Below are 15,000 nucleotides of genomic sequence, written 5' to 3' on the forward strand. Positions count from 1 at the left end.
CAAAACATGGTTGTCCAATATGAAAGATGTTTGCTGTAAACTAGCTTGATATTGGTCACATTGGCATACATAGTGGGGTAGACGTACGGACGGACGTTCCATGACGTCATGGCTATAAAACCAAGATTTCTCGCATCGATGGATTACCATTGTATTGTGTTCTTGGGCAAAGACAGTTTATTCTCTTTCGATACACTCCGCATTATGGGATAACTGTGCATTCCTCTTCAGTACTTGAGGTCAGCGGTCACACTTCAAAGCAACCATTGTCATGCAAATGCACCATATATAAGCAGCCTAACGCGTGACACAAATCCATTCTCCTTTTCGTGCTTTCTTGTCTGCGGTTACGGTACTAATTTAGAGGGGAGTTATTTCCAACTACCGAAATGGACAAGGCACTCAACGAGTCTACAAATATATCTACGCTCGAAGCGAGCGATGTGAACATGCCCGAAGCGGGCGAGAAACTCGAAGCGAATGACAACATCGACGATTTTGAGGTTGATATTGAAGACCTTAAAAGCCAGTTGGGGTTGCACGAACTGTTTTCGTCAATGGAGTCAATGAAGTCTCTTATCTCCCAAGTAACAGCTTCGAAAAGGCCAGCTTCTGGACCTTTAGTTGCTAACCTGACCAAACGAAGTTTAGCAGCGACGGCTGACGAGTCACAACCTACACGTGTCGCCAGCGTGACTGATGCTGGCTCTTTCGACCCCTCACAACCCATTTCATGTACTGATACAACTGCTGATGCAGCAGAGCTGGACCTGCCATCAATCTTTGATGACTGGGATGCGAAAGGTCCCAAAGTGAGGGAGGTCTTAGCCTTAAGAGTAAATGAGGCTTGTACGAAAAAAGCATTGGATTCCAAGCTGAAGGAAATTGAGGCTAAGTACAAAGCACCCGAAAATTGTGATATCTTGTGTGTACCAAAGGTCAACCTTGAATTCTGGTTTGAGTTAGCCAGGCAGGCAAGGACCAAGGATCTTGCACTGCAAGAGGCCCAGAGAGGTATTACCAAGGTAGTATAGCCAGTTATTGAGTTAGTAGAAAAGATCTTGAACGCTCAAAAGACCAAGTCGGAATTGAAGCCCGACTCCTTCATTACTCCTCTCGTTGATGCTATTACATTACTTAGCAATGCATCATTCGGACTTTCCCTTGTAAAAAGGGAACAATGACAGAATTCGTGAATCCCAGCTACCGCTCTTTATGCAGCAAGAATACTCCTCCTGGGAAATGGCTTTTTGGAGATGAGCTGCCTAAACAGATCAAAGAAATTGCGGAGGTGAACAAAATGGCGAAGAAACTCGGCCTAGTCAGACCTCTCCTGGAACAAGATGTGGAGATAGAAGAGATACATCTGGTCGTGGTTCTAGCTTCAACCAGGGTCAAGGCCGAAAAGTATATTTTTTAGGCTCAAGGAATTGCAGCAACATAACTCACAACAGGAGGGATCCCAAGAGCAACCCACATTCCTTGACAGCTACAAAGCAGCACTCCTCCCAGTAGAGGTAGGTGCTTATGCTGGAAACCTGGCAAATTTTCTCCTTAGCTGGAGATCTATTACTAGTGACCCCTGGGTACTTGAAGCAGTATCAGGGTACCATTTGGAATTTTGTACTAAACCTGTACAAACAAAACTTCCTATCCTCCAATTCTATCTGTAGCAGATAAGGAGATTATTGACCAGGAGCTTCATAAGCTTCTGCACAAAGGGGCAATAGAGCAGGCACCATACTGCAAAGACCAGTTTATTTCTAATATGTTTCTGGTCCCTAAGAAAACAGGAGACCTTAGGCCTGTCAAAAATCTCAAGCCCCTTAATCAATTTGTAGAGAAGATTCATTTTAAAATGGAGAACATTGATATGGTCAAAAACCTTATTAAACCAGGAGATTATCTAGCTTCTATTGACCTCAAGGATGCGTATTTCAGCATACCTATCTGGCAACCTCATAGAAAATATCTTAGGTTTTATTGTCAATACTGGAAAGTCTAACTTAGAACAAAGTCAGTCTTGATCTTTCTTGGTTTTATAGTCAATTCTCAAAAAATGCTATTGATTTTGCCAGACCATAAGGGTCTTAAAATCAAGAATGCCTGCCAGTCCCTTTTGAAGCAAAAGGTAGTCTCTATATCAGATGTAGCTCATGTTACAGGCCTCTTGGTCTCAGCCTTCCCTGCTATTAACTATCTTGAGCTGTATTACAAATCAATTGAGTTTTGTCAGTGCCATCAACTCCACCTGGGGGCTTCATTTGATGATACTGTTACCATCAGTGATCAAGCAAAGCTATTGTAGATCTTGCATGGGTCATTGACAATTTAGACCAATACAATGGCAAATGTTTGCATGAAATGCCTATTTCTTTGTTCATTGAAAGTGATGTTAGTAATACTGATTGGGGGACCCACTGTAACGGTGTTGCTACAGGTGGACCGTGGTCTCAGTCAGAAATTGATCTTCACATCAATCACCTTGAGTTACTAGCTGCTTTTTACGCACTAGTCATTTGTTCCGCAGTATAGTCTGCTGCAGACATCAGACTGAAAGTGGATAATTCAACTGCAGTAGCTTGTATCAATAATTTTGGCAGCATAAGGTCCCCTTCTTTAAATACTTTGTCTAGAACTATTTGGGACTGGTGTACATTTCTGCAGTATCAATTCCGGGAGTTGACAATACAGTAGCAGATGTCATGTCTAGGCAAAATTCTGACAAGCTAGAATGGGCACTAAATTTTTTCAGTCTTCCAGCGTTTGTCCTCTTTGGTTTTCAAACGAGACATTGATCTGTTTGCCAGTAGGCTAAACAAACAATTACCAGTTTTTATATTTTGGCATCCAGAACCAGACTGCTATGCTGTAGATGTATTTAGTACTTTATGGACACCATTTAAATGCTATGCTTTTCCTCCTTTCTGTCTAATCCCTAGAGTGCTAGAAAAGATGGAAAGAGAGCATGTGGACCAGTTTCTCCTAATTGCACCAGTATGGCCAACGCAAAGCTGGTACCCCCTCCTTCTGAGAACCAATACTTCTACCTCAAGATCCTCAACTCTTACAGCTGGCTCGCTCCAACAAGCTTCATCCTCTGCACAACAGACTCCAACTTGCCGCATGGATCTTATCAGCCAACAGCTGCAGGAAGGTGGACTTTCGACACAGGCTACTGAACTCATCTGTGCCTCATGGACCAAAGGGGCTGAGAAACAGTACAAGCCTGTATGGAAGACTTGGAGTAGCTGGTGTGATCAGAGGCACATCAATCCCCTTCAGGGTAATGCAGTCCATTTAGTTAATTTCTTGGCTGAACAATTCCACCAGGATAAGAGCTATAGTACTTTGAACACTTACAGATCTGCAATATCCACTACTCTCCACTTGATTAGGGATGATAAACTTGGAGATCACCCATATGTTTCTAGATGTCTAAAAGGAGTGTTTGTTTCAAGGCCTCCATCTCCTAGATATTCGTTTACGTGGAATGTTTCCCAACTCACATCCTACCTGGCTGCACAACCTTCTGTCCAAAGTCTTAGTTTAAAGGCACTAACTTTGAGAACTGTGACACTTTGTTCCTTGGTATCGGCACAGAGAGAACAGACTTTGTGCTCATTGGACTTAGACAATATGTCTATTTATGAGGATGAGATCAAATTTGTCATAGGTTCCAGAACAAAGACTTCTCGTCCTGGGAAGAAACCTTTAGAAGTTTCCATTCCATCCTTACCCACTAACCTCAGTCTCTGCCCTAAACAGACACTGTTACATTATATTCATTGTACGCAACACCTGCGCAAGTCAGGGGAGCAGACTGTATCTCAGTTGTTCATTTCTCATGTTAAACCACACGAGCCTGTTTCCTCATCTACTTTAGGTAGATGGATTAAGACTGTTATGACTGATTCAGGCATTGACACTAGTTTATTCAAACCACATAGTGTAAGAGGTACATCTAAATCTGCTTTGTATCAAAGGGGCGCATCTTTAGCAGAAATTGTGAAGATGGCAGACTGGTCATCAGAACGCACATTTAATCGTTTCTATAATCGCAATGTCTATAACACCAGTCCCTCTTCATTAGCAGGCAGATTGGTATTATCATAGATATTCAGTAACGTTTATTTATGTACATACCATTGTATCAAGTCTACAATTAAAGCACTCATTTCTATCATATCACATATTTTTGTTTTTTCCCCTGGCTTCGGTTCTTTAAAATCGCACAGTTATCCCATAATGCGGAGTGTATCAAAAGAGAATTTTAAAATTAGACGAGAGGTACTTACCTTGAAGTGTAATTGTAATTCTCTGAAGATACACGGAGCATTATGGGATAATGCTTCCCACCCTTCTGTGTTGGCTTATGCCTATCCCACCCTTTGTGTTGGGGACCTCAGCCAGTCTGCACTCCAGGAGAATGGATTTGTGTCACGCGTTAGGCTGCTTATATATGGTGCATTTGCATGACAATGGCTGCTTTGAAGTGTGACCGCTGACCTCAAGTACTGAAGAGGAATGCAGAGTTATCTTATAATGCTCCGTGTATCTTCAGAGAATTACAATTACACTTCAAGGTAAGTACCTCTCGTCTAATTTTAAAACTCTCACGATGCCTCTCTCCACCCAAGGGCCAGTTGTTCAAAAGCCAATTAACGCTAATCTCAGGTTAAAAATTAACAAAGGAGTTTATTCTCTACTCCGAAATGCTATTCAAGGCTGATATTCGGCAAAACTTTACATTAGAAGAAGTCAATCTTGAAAAACACAAATAAGCAAACGAAACTTTGACCAAAAAGTCAAAATCATGAAACAAACGTTTACGCTAATCCTGGATTAAGTTTAATCGGCTTTCAAACAACTGACCGCAGGTGCATAAATGGGTACCGGCGAATTTAATGCTGGGGGTAACCCTTTGATGGAATGGCATCCCCTCCAGTAGGGGAAGTAGAAATACTCCTAGTCGCTTCATGCTACAGAAACCAGAGATAAGTGCCGGCCTTATGGGCCTTCTAGGCTCGTAGGAGACTTTATCTTTTACCTTCATTTGTTTTATTTGATGACGCAGCACGCTTACGTCTGTTGTTTCACTCAAAGCAATGTCTGTCCTTTGGTTCTTTTCATTCAAACGTTCAAGGGAAAACGAATTGATGTGCGTTGTTTTATATGAAATGTGGGCTTAGCGTATTTGCGTACAAACCTTTGCAGCTGACTGTCCTCACGTCTTCGCTCCAGACTCCTAGTTCCATGCATTGCGTGGACAGAGGGCCGCTCAATCGATATCCGCGGGCGCAAGAAAACGAACAAGTTGATCCGTAACTCTGATTGGACGAGAGACAATGTGAAGGAGAGACATGCACACCACTTCCTAAAGAAAGTCTTTCACAGGTTCCTGCGATAATAAAAGAACATTATTTGGGAAAGCAACAGGCTGTGTTGACGTCAAATAGCGAAGATTATTAGGCTATTTCTCGATGGCGTTGTGCACCATTTTGACCCCTGAGAGGTCTTATCAGCACTATTGAGGATTTTTCCGCACTTTGGGTAAAACATTTAGGCGAGTAAAAATCGTTTTTCTTGAGAAAGAGATCATGCCTCCTTTTTCCTGATTCTACTATTAATACTGCTCAAGCATTGCATTGTTGCTGTGGAGACAACGATCTTTGGCAAGGAAGTACTTCGTTAATTTCCAGCCCTTCTTTATGATTTCACAAGCGCAATCGGGACAGGCTTAGTATCCATGTAAGCGTGTGAGACTGCAGATAAATAAAGGTCGGTCAATATTAGTTTGGGAGTTGAACTATTTTAAAATAATATTTTTCTTTAGTAAATATATAAGGTATATATAAGGTAGGTCACGTGAGTTACACTTGAGGTAAGGCCTACTGCTTGATATTTGTTGCTTGAACTCTTAATTACGTTTTATGAACTACTGTAAATTCTCTATTAAGCAACAAGGCAGCTAGCACACTCTGGGAGCGGTGGTGCAGGGGTGGATCCAGGGTTTTATACGAGTGATTTGCAGCAACTAAACTAGGGGGGTTTGGGGGCATGCTCCCCCAAGAAAATTTGAAATTTAGTGCTCTCAGAATACATACATACATACATACATACTTTATTGCATAGCTCCCCCCTGGGGGCTCTTCCGCCATACATGAATATGAAATATTAAATTACAAAAACAAGATAATAATAAGATAAGATAAAATAAGATAATAACTATTTACAAATAAAAATATAGATTATATATATATATATAAAAACAGCTTATATTTCAATATTAAATTCACATGTTACGAATTTAAAATATTCTTAAAAGTTCTCCTTTTAAAACCACTTAGGCTTTCCGTGTCTCTGATAAATTTAGGTAAAAAGTTAAAACTTTTAGCCCCACGGAAGGCAAAAGCCCTTTGCCCAGCCGCGATCCTACACTTGGGTAACGTAAGCTCGCTCTTTTGCCTGGTATCTCTTTGGTGAATTTCTGAGCGTTGTTTAAATCGTTCACAGAGATAGTTAGGAGTCAAGTTGTTGATGCATTTATAAACCATGACTAAGTCATTAAAGAGTAGTTTTTTCTTTACGTTAAGCCATTTAAGGGACTTCAGGGCTTCTGTAATGTGATCGTACTTTTTCAAGCCAGTTACGATCCTGCAAGCGTAATTCTGGACTAACTGAAGTTTTTTAATATTCTCATTGCTTGTGTTGCTCCAGACTGTCGAACAATAAAAAAAGTTTGCAAAAGACGAAAGCTTTTATGAGATATATTAGAGTGCTTCGATCCAATAAATGCTTTATCCTATTGACTCTCGTTAGTTTAAACATACAGTCAGATACAGTTTTAGTGATATGCTCATTGAAGTTAAGATAGCAATCAATGTGCACTCCCAGGTCCTTAGTTACTGTCACTGGCTTGATTTCAGTTCCCAATATTGTGGCACTTGGAAGAGTGGCAGGTAAAGTCCTCATTAGTTGGGGAACGCCCACATGAAGGAGTTTTGTTTTATCAGGGTTGATGAGCAGTGAGTTTCTGCAACACCAACTCACTATTTCTTTGAGATCTTCGTTTACAGCAGAGATAACGTCTTGAAGTTTGTTTGACGGGAACCTGAGGAAGATTTTTGTGTCATCCACATAGCCCATAGGCTTGCAGTGTTTTGGGACTCGAAGGAGATCATTTACATATAATGCAAACAGTACTGGGCCCAAGATGGATCCTTGCGGTACTCCGACTGTTAAGGGTAGAGGGCTGGACAAGGTATCCTGAATCTTAACGACTTGTTGACGTTGTGACAAATAGCTCTCAAACCAGGCACACGCTAATTCCGATAAACCAACGTTGCGAAGTTTGCGCAACATCAAGTCATGTCGAATACTATCAAAAGCTTTGGACATATCCAAGAGAACAATAACAGACATCTTTCTGTGATCCATGTTATTTAGCAGTTCGTCTGTGAAATAGAGTAATGAGGTTTCGGTTGAGTGAAATTTTCTGTTTCCGCTTTGCATTTGATGTATTATATTGCTTGAGTCGAGGAAATTGACAAGCTGTGAGTGAGCTGCTCTTACACATACTGTAGATAAAATAGGTAGTAGTGAAATTGGTCTTGTGTTGGCAGGCTCCTCACTGTCCCCTGATTTGAGAATTGGAACAATTTCTGCTTTCTTCCATTGAAGTGGAAAACTGCCCAAAGAAAAGGAGTCATTTATAAGACTAGTTAGGATAGGAGCTATGACTGGTGAACTATCTTTCAGAATTTTTGCATTTACTTTATCGCAACCGGGAGCTTTGTTAGACGGTAAACTCCTAATAATCCTCTGCACATCGCCCGTAGTGATGGAACGAAACGTAAACAAGGTAGTATTATTTTGACCAGAGCTGTGAATGGATTCACACGGATGAATTCCCTCAGTGCCTCGAATGTTGAGATTGTGTTCTTTAGCAAGATTCGTGGCTTTCAAAGCTGTCACTTTTCCCACATTAGCATAAAATTCATTGAGTTTATTTGCCAGAAGGAGTGGATTTTCAACAGCGGCTAATGGAGCGTTTTTCTTTGGAAGACAACGATTAAGAATTTTCCAGATCGAGTTGGAGTTTCCATTCGATTTTAAAATTTCAGAACGAACATGTTCTTTTTCAGCAAGCTTGATTTCCCGTTTGACTTTCTGACGAAAAAAGCGATAAGCATTCCAGTGTAATTTGTCGTTGGTTTTCATTGCCTTTTTATGCCACATATCACGCGTGTTCATTAGTCCTTTGATCTCTGGTGTAATGAATGGATTAGGCCTTGAATTTATCCTGATTCGTTTGATTGGGGCGTGCTCGTCCAAGACCTGAAGAAAAAGGCAGTTAAAGGCGTTTACTTGATCGTCAGGATCATCAAAAATATTAGCTATATGGAAGTGAACATTTGCCAAATCATCAATAAAGCCATTGCGATCGTAGTTTTTATATGTTCTCGTGGTTACAAATGTGTTCCGTGGCCTTAGTGTCTTAAACTTGAGTGTTAAGCTCACCAAACTATGATCGCTAATTGCAGACTGTATCACATCGCAAGCGTAGATAATATTTTCGTTCGTAGTCAGAGCAACATCGATGAGTGATTCAGAATTTTCGGTTACTCTTGTTGCGGTCTTAACGAGTTGTGTTAGGCCAAACGTCGAGCAAAAGTTGATCAACGCGCGACCCCCAGGATCAGTTGTTCCAAGAACATTACAGTTAAGGATTAGCACATTTAAGCCACGTAGCAAAGAGTCAACAAACGTCTTGCTTAAGTCTTCTAAGAAATCTATTGGGGCATCCGGTGGTCTGTAAACTGTGCAGAGAAGAAAAGATTTAAATTTCTTATACTGTACATTCAGCCAAAGCTGTTGAAAATTGGATTCAGACATTGAGGACCATTTTTCAATCACCGAGGCCTTATAAATGTTTTTTACGTAAACAAGTAATCCGCCACCTCTCTTGTGTAGCCCTCGATCTTGCCTGAAAGTCGTATATCCTGGAATGAGAATATCCGCGTCACATATTGTAGAGTCCAACCACGACTCAGAAATTGTAAAAATGTCGTACTTGTTATTGATAATCATGTCTTTAAGAAGGTGGAAATTTTCCCGAGACGCCACAGAGCGTACATTAAGATGGGCGACGGACATGAGATGTTTTCGATTCTTCGTTGCTTGATTTCTGGTCGATTTATTGCCTTGATTTGTAGTTTCGTTGCTGCCAGCTTCTCCTCGTGTGGAGGGCCCAGGTTGCGGGTGAATGTCTCCAGACAGGAGAATAAGATTAACCTCAAAGAAGCCTCGAACGTCAGGCATCGCCATGGTCGTTTGGCCACGTTTAGACCATTTGCAAATGGGAGACCTTAGCTGTTGACACCGCGACGAAATTCGTCGAAAGAAAGTACAGCGATTTGAATCAAAGGTGATATTTTTGCTGGTCCTGTCGAGGAGAAGCGACGAAAGAAATAGGATAATAAAGATAATGATAAAAATCGAGGGACGGGCGCAAACGTGACCGACCGCCATGACAGTTGTTGCCAATTGATTTCTTATCAATCAAGTACAAAGTTTAGTTTACCAACCAGTGATGACCTACAAACAGCAAACTACTTTGACAGTGCCCTTTGAAGATAGACAACGTTCTATTTTGAAGTGACGTTTTCGTTGCAGTAGCCTAGTCGTAGATGTTTCGCGGCAAGATTTTATCCTTGACCCAGAAGTCTCGACCTTCAATTGAATGCGCCCTATCAGATGACAGCATTTTCCTGCATTCTGATAGCACCTCAAGCCATTCAGACACATATTAAGCAGCACCTCCTCCAAAAAGGCATAATTCTGTCTTAACAGTAGTTGCAAATGACTCTATTGCTCACTTTCATGTTATTCTGGTTTGTCTAATAAAACCACCAGACAAACCAGAATAACATGAAAGTAAGCAATAGAGATAATTATACCTTGTTTGACTATACAAAGTAGTAAAAAGGGTTGACAGGCCTAGCGTGGTCTGGTTTCTGTTGCCTTTTGTCATAATTTTGCTTTCTTGAGTAAATATTTGAATGGACTCCTCTTTTAGGCGGTTCCTGTAGGGATTCATTTAGCAATGGTTTTTGCCCTGTGAGGCTTTACATTTCAATCTCTATACTACTGTGTGATACTTTTTCTTGCAAGAAAATGTTTGGTCTCGATAATAATTTTTTTAGTTTGTAGGTGTTGATTTTCTCAGAAGCAATCTGAATGTGACCTTATGGCCTCACGCTTTTGCTTCAATTTAATTCTATGCTCGACCGATTTGTTTATCGGCGGTAGAAGCGAGTGATCTTCTGGTTTTAAATGTTTGTCCAGGGCCCAGGTTCGTTTTGTTTTTGAACGCCTGTTACATTGTGCCCTGTATTAGTGAGATAGCTGGCTTTTTGTAGGCTTTGTTTGCCTTTTTTCTGCGTTTCTTAAGGTGTTGATCTGTTCAATTGGGACCGATTCTCAAAATATTATCCGACAATCACTGAAAATTTATGCATCTCACATTTCCCACTCGCATGTTTGGTAAAACGTGACATGGCAGCACAGTGTGAGAAGAGATTTGTACAATTTGTCGAGTTTATTCGAATTTTGCCCACACTGGACTCCAAAGAAAACACACGGTAAACAAAATGCACCATCGACAAGATCAAATTTGTCATAGGTTCCAGAACAAGGACTTCCGGTCCTGGGAAGAAACCTTGAAAAGTTTCCATTCAATTCTTACCCACTAACCTCAGTCTCTGCCCTAAACAGACACTGTTACATTATATTCATTGTACGCAATACCTGCGCAAGTCAGGGGAGCAGACTGTATCTCAGTTGTTTATTTCTCATGTTAAACGACACGAGCCTGTTTCCTCATCTACTTTAGGTAGATGGATTAAGACTGTTATGACTGATTCAGACATTGACACTAGTTTATTCAAACCACATAGTGTAAGGGGTACATCTACATCTGCTTCGTATCAAAGGGACGCATCTTTAGCTGAAATTGTGAAGATGGCAGACTGGTCATCAGAACGCACATTTAATCGTTTCTATAATCGCAATGTCTATAACACCAATCCCTCTTCATTAGCAGGCAGATTGGTATTATCATAGATATTCAGTAACGTTTATTTATGTACAGACCATTGTATCAAGTCTACAATTAAAGCACTCATTTCTATCATATCACATATTTTTGTTTTTTCCCCTGTCTTCGGTTCTTTAAAAACGCACAGTTATCCCATAATGCGGAGTGTATCGAAAGAGAATTTTAAAATTAGACGAGAGGTACTCACCTTGAAGTGTAATTGTAATTCTCTGAAGATACACGGAGCATTATGGAATAATGCTTCCCACCCTTCTGTGTTGGCTTATGCCTATCCCACCCTTTGTGTTGGGGACCTCAGCCAGTCTGCACTCCAGGAGAATGGATTTGTGTCACGCGTTAGGCTGCTTATATATGGTGCATTTGCATGACAATGGTTGCTTTGAAGTGTGACCGCTGAACTCAAGTACTGAAGAGGAATGCAGAGTTATCTTATAATGCTCCGTGTATCTTCAGAGAATTACAATTACACTTCAAGGTAAGTACCTCTCGTCTAGTTTTAAAACTCCCACGATGCCTCTCTCCACCCAATGGCCAGTTGTTCAAAAGCCAATTAACGCTAATCCCAGGTTAAAAATTAACAAAGGAGTTTATTCTCTACTCCGAAATGCTATTCAAGGCTGATGTTCGGCAAAACTTTACATTAGAAGAAGTCAATCTTGAAAAACAAAAATAAGCGATAAAATTTTTCACCAAAATGTTGAAAACATGAAACAAAAGTTTACGCTAATCCTGGATTAAGGAACTGAGCTTGTTCAAAAGCCGATTGACGCTAACCCCAGATTAAAAATCAACCAAGGAGTTTATTTCTCTACTTTCAAATGCTGTTCCACACGGATATTCGGCAAAACTTTACATTAGAAGAAGTCAATCTTGAAAAACACAAATAAGCAAACGAAACTTTGACCAAAAAGTCAAAATCGTGAAACAAACGTTTACGCTAATCCTGGATTAAGTTTAATCGGCTCTCAAACAACTGACCGCAGGTGTATAAATGGGTACCGGCGAATTTAATGCTGGGGGTAACCCTTTGATGGAATGGCATCCCCTCCAGTAGGGGAAGTAGAAATACTCCTAGTCGCTTCATGCTACAGAAACCACAGATAAGTGCCGGCCTTATGGGCCTTCTAGGCTCGTAGGAGACTTTATCTTTTACCTTCATTTGTTTTATTTGATGACGCAGCACGCTTACGTCTGTTGTTTCACTCAAAGCAATGTCTGTCCTTTGCTTCTTTTCATTCAAACGTTCAAGGGAAAACGAATTGATGTACGTTGTTTCATACGAAATGTGGGCTTAGCTTATTTGCGTACAAACCTTTGCAGCTGACTGTCCTCACGTCTTCGCTCCAGACTCCTAGTTCCATGCATTGCGTGGACAGAGGGCCGCTCAATCGATATCCGCGGGCGCAAGAAAACGAACAAGTTGATCCGTAACTCTGATTGGACGAGAGACAATGTGAAGGAGAGACATGCACACCACTTCCTAAAGAAAGTCTTTCACAGGTTCCTGCGATAATAAAAGAACATTATTTGGGAAAGCAACAGGCTGTGTTGACGTCAAATAGCGAAGATTATTAGGCTTTTTCTCGATTGCGCTGTGCACCATTTTGACCCCTGAGAGGTCTTATCAGCACTATTGAGGATTTTTCCGCACTTTGGGTAAAACATTTTAGGCGAGTAAAAATCGTTTTTCTTGAGAAAGAGATCACGCCTCCTTTTTCCTGATTCTACTTGTAATACTGCTCAAGCATTGCATTGTTGCTGTGGAGACAACGATCTTTGGCAAGGAAGTACTTCGTTAATTTCCAGCCCTTCTTTATGATTTCACAAGCGCAATCGGGACAGGCTTAGTATCCATGAAAGCGTGTGAGACTGCAGATAAATAAAGGTCGGTCAATATTAGTTTGGTAGTTGAATTCTATTTTAAAATAATATTTTTCTTTAGTAAATATATAAGGTATATATAAGGTAGGTCACGTGAGTTACACTTGAGGTAAGGCCTACTGCTTGATATTTGTTGCTTGAACTCTTAATTACTTTTTATGAACTACTGTAAATTCTCTATTAAGCAACAAGGCAGGTAGCACACTCTGGGAGCGGTGGTGCAGAGGTAGAACCAGGGTTTTATATGAGTGATTTGCAGCAACTAAACTAGGGGCGTTTGGGGGCATGCTCCCCCAAGAAAATTTGAAATTTAGTGTTCTCAGAATGCCATTTTCCTGCATTCTGATAGCACCTCAAGCCATTCAGACACACATTAAGCAGCACCTCCTCCAGAAAGGCATAATTCTGTCTTAACAGTAGTTGCAAACGACTCTATTGCTCACTTTCATGTTATTCTGGTTTGTCTGATAAAACCACCAGACAAACCAGAATAACATGAAAGTAAGCAATAGAGATAATTATACTGTGTTTGACTATACAAAGTAGTAAAAAGAGTTGACAGGCCTAGCGTGGTCTGGTTTCTGTTGCCTTTTGTCATAATTTTGCTTTCTTGAGTAAATATTTGAATGGACTCCTCTTTTAGGCGGTTCCTGTAGGGATTCATTTAGCAATGGTTTTTGCCCTGTGAGGCTTTACATTTCAATCTCTATACTACTGTGTGATACTTTTTCTTGCAAGAAAATGTTTGGTCTCGATAATAATTTTTTTAGTTTGTAGGTGTTGATTTTCTCAGAAGCAATCTGAATGTGACCTTATGGCCTCACGCTTTTGCTTCAATTTAATTCTATGCTCGACCGATTTGTTTATCGGCGGTAGAAGCGAGTGATCTTCTGGTTTTAAATGTTTGTCCCAGGCCCAGGTTCGTTTTGTTTTTGAACGCCTGTTACATTGTGCCCTGTATTAGTGAGATAGCTGGCTTTTTGTAGGCTTTGTTTGCCTTTTTTCTGCGTTTCTTAAGGTGTTGATCTGTTCAATTGGGACCGATTCTCAAAATATTATCCGACAATCACTGAAAATTTATGCATCTCACATTTCCCACTCGCATGTTTGGTAAAACGTGACATGGCAGCACAGTGTGAGAAGAGATTTGTACAATTTGTCGAGTTTATTCGAATTTTGCCCACACTGGACTCCAAAGAAAACACACGGTAAACAAAATGCATCATCGACAAGATCAAATTTGTCATAGGTTCCAGAACAAAGACTTCTCGTCCTGGGAAGAAACCTTTAGAAGTTTCCATTCCATCCTTACCCACTAACCTCAGTCTCTGCCCTAAACAGACACTGTTACATTATATTCATTGTACGCAACACCTGCTCAAGTCAGGGGAGCAGACTGTATCTCAGTTGTTCATTTCTCATGTTAAACCACACGAGCCTGCTTCCTCATCTACTTTAGGTAGATGGATTAAGACTGTTATGACTGATTCAGACATTGACACTAGTTTATTCAAACCACATAGTGTAAGGGGTACATCTACATCTGCTTCGTATCAAAGGGACGCATCTTTAGCTGAAATTGTGAAGATGGCAGACTGGTCATCAGAACGCACATTTAATCGTTTCTATAATCGCAATGTCTATAACACCAATCCCTCTTCATTAGCAGGCAGATTGGTATTATCATAGATATTCAGTAACGTTTATTTATGTACAGACCATTGTATCAAGTCTACAATTAAAGCACTCATTTCTATCATATCACATATTTTTGTTTTTTCCCCTGGCTTCGGTTCTTTAAAATCGCACAGTTATCCCATAATGCGGAGTGTATCGAAAGAGAATTTTAAAATTAGACGAGAGGTACTCACCTTGAAGTGTAATTGTAATTCTCTGAAGATACACGGAGCATTATGGAATAATGCTTCCCACCCTTCTGTGTTGGCTTATGCCTATCCCACCCTTTGTGTTGGGGACCTCAGCCAGTCTGCACTCCA

At 40.6% G+C, this 15,000-nt stretch overlaps 1 protein-coding gene across 9 annotated transcripts in view; it reads right to left on the reverse strand.

Annotated features, from left to right (window-relative positions):
• The window catches only part of LOC138051909 (uncharacterized), a 121,229-nt gene that overhangs the window by 13,350 nt on the left and 92,879 nt on the right, over nucleotides 1-15,000 (reverse strand). For all 9 annotated transcript variants that reach the window (XR_011132939.1, XR_011132938.1, XM_068898210.1 and 6 more), the window contains 2 exons: nucleotides 12,435-12,626; nucleotides 5,210-5,401 (listed from right to left, as the gene is read on the reverse strand). Coding sequence is in view for 7 of the 9 variants with exons in the window: in XM_068898210.1 (XP_068754311.1) it covers nucleotides 5,210-5,401; nucleotides 12,435-12,626 (384 nt within the window). In the remaining 2 variants the exon portion in view is untranslated. The remainder of the gene's footprint in view (nucleotides 1-5,209; nucleotides 5,402-12,434; nucleotides 12,627-15,000) is intronic.

This window comes from Montipora capricornis, chromosome 6 (genome assembly GCF_036669925.1).
Source record: "Montipora capricornis isolate CH-2021 chromosome 6, ASM3666992v2, whole genome shotgun sequence".
NCBI classification, from domain to species: Eukaryota; Metazoa; Cnidaria; class Anthozoa; order Scleractinia; family Acroporidae; genus Montipora; species Montipora capricornis.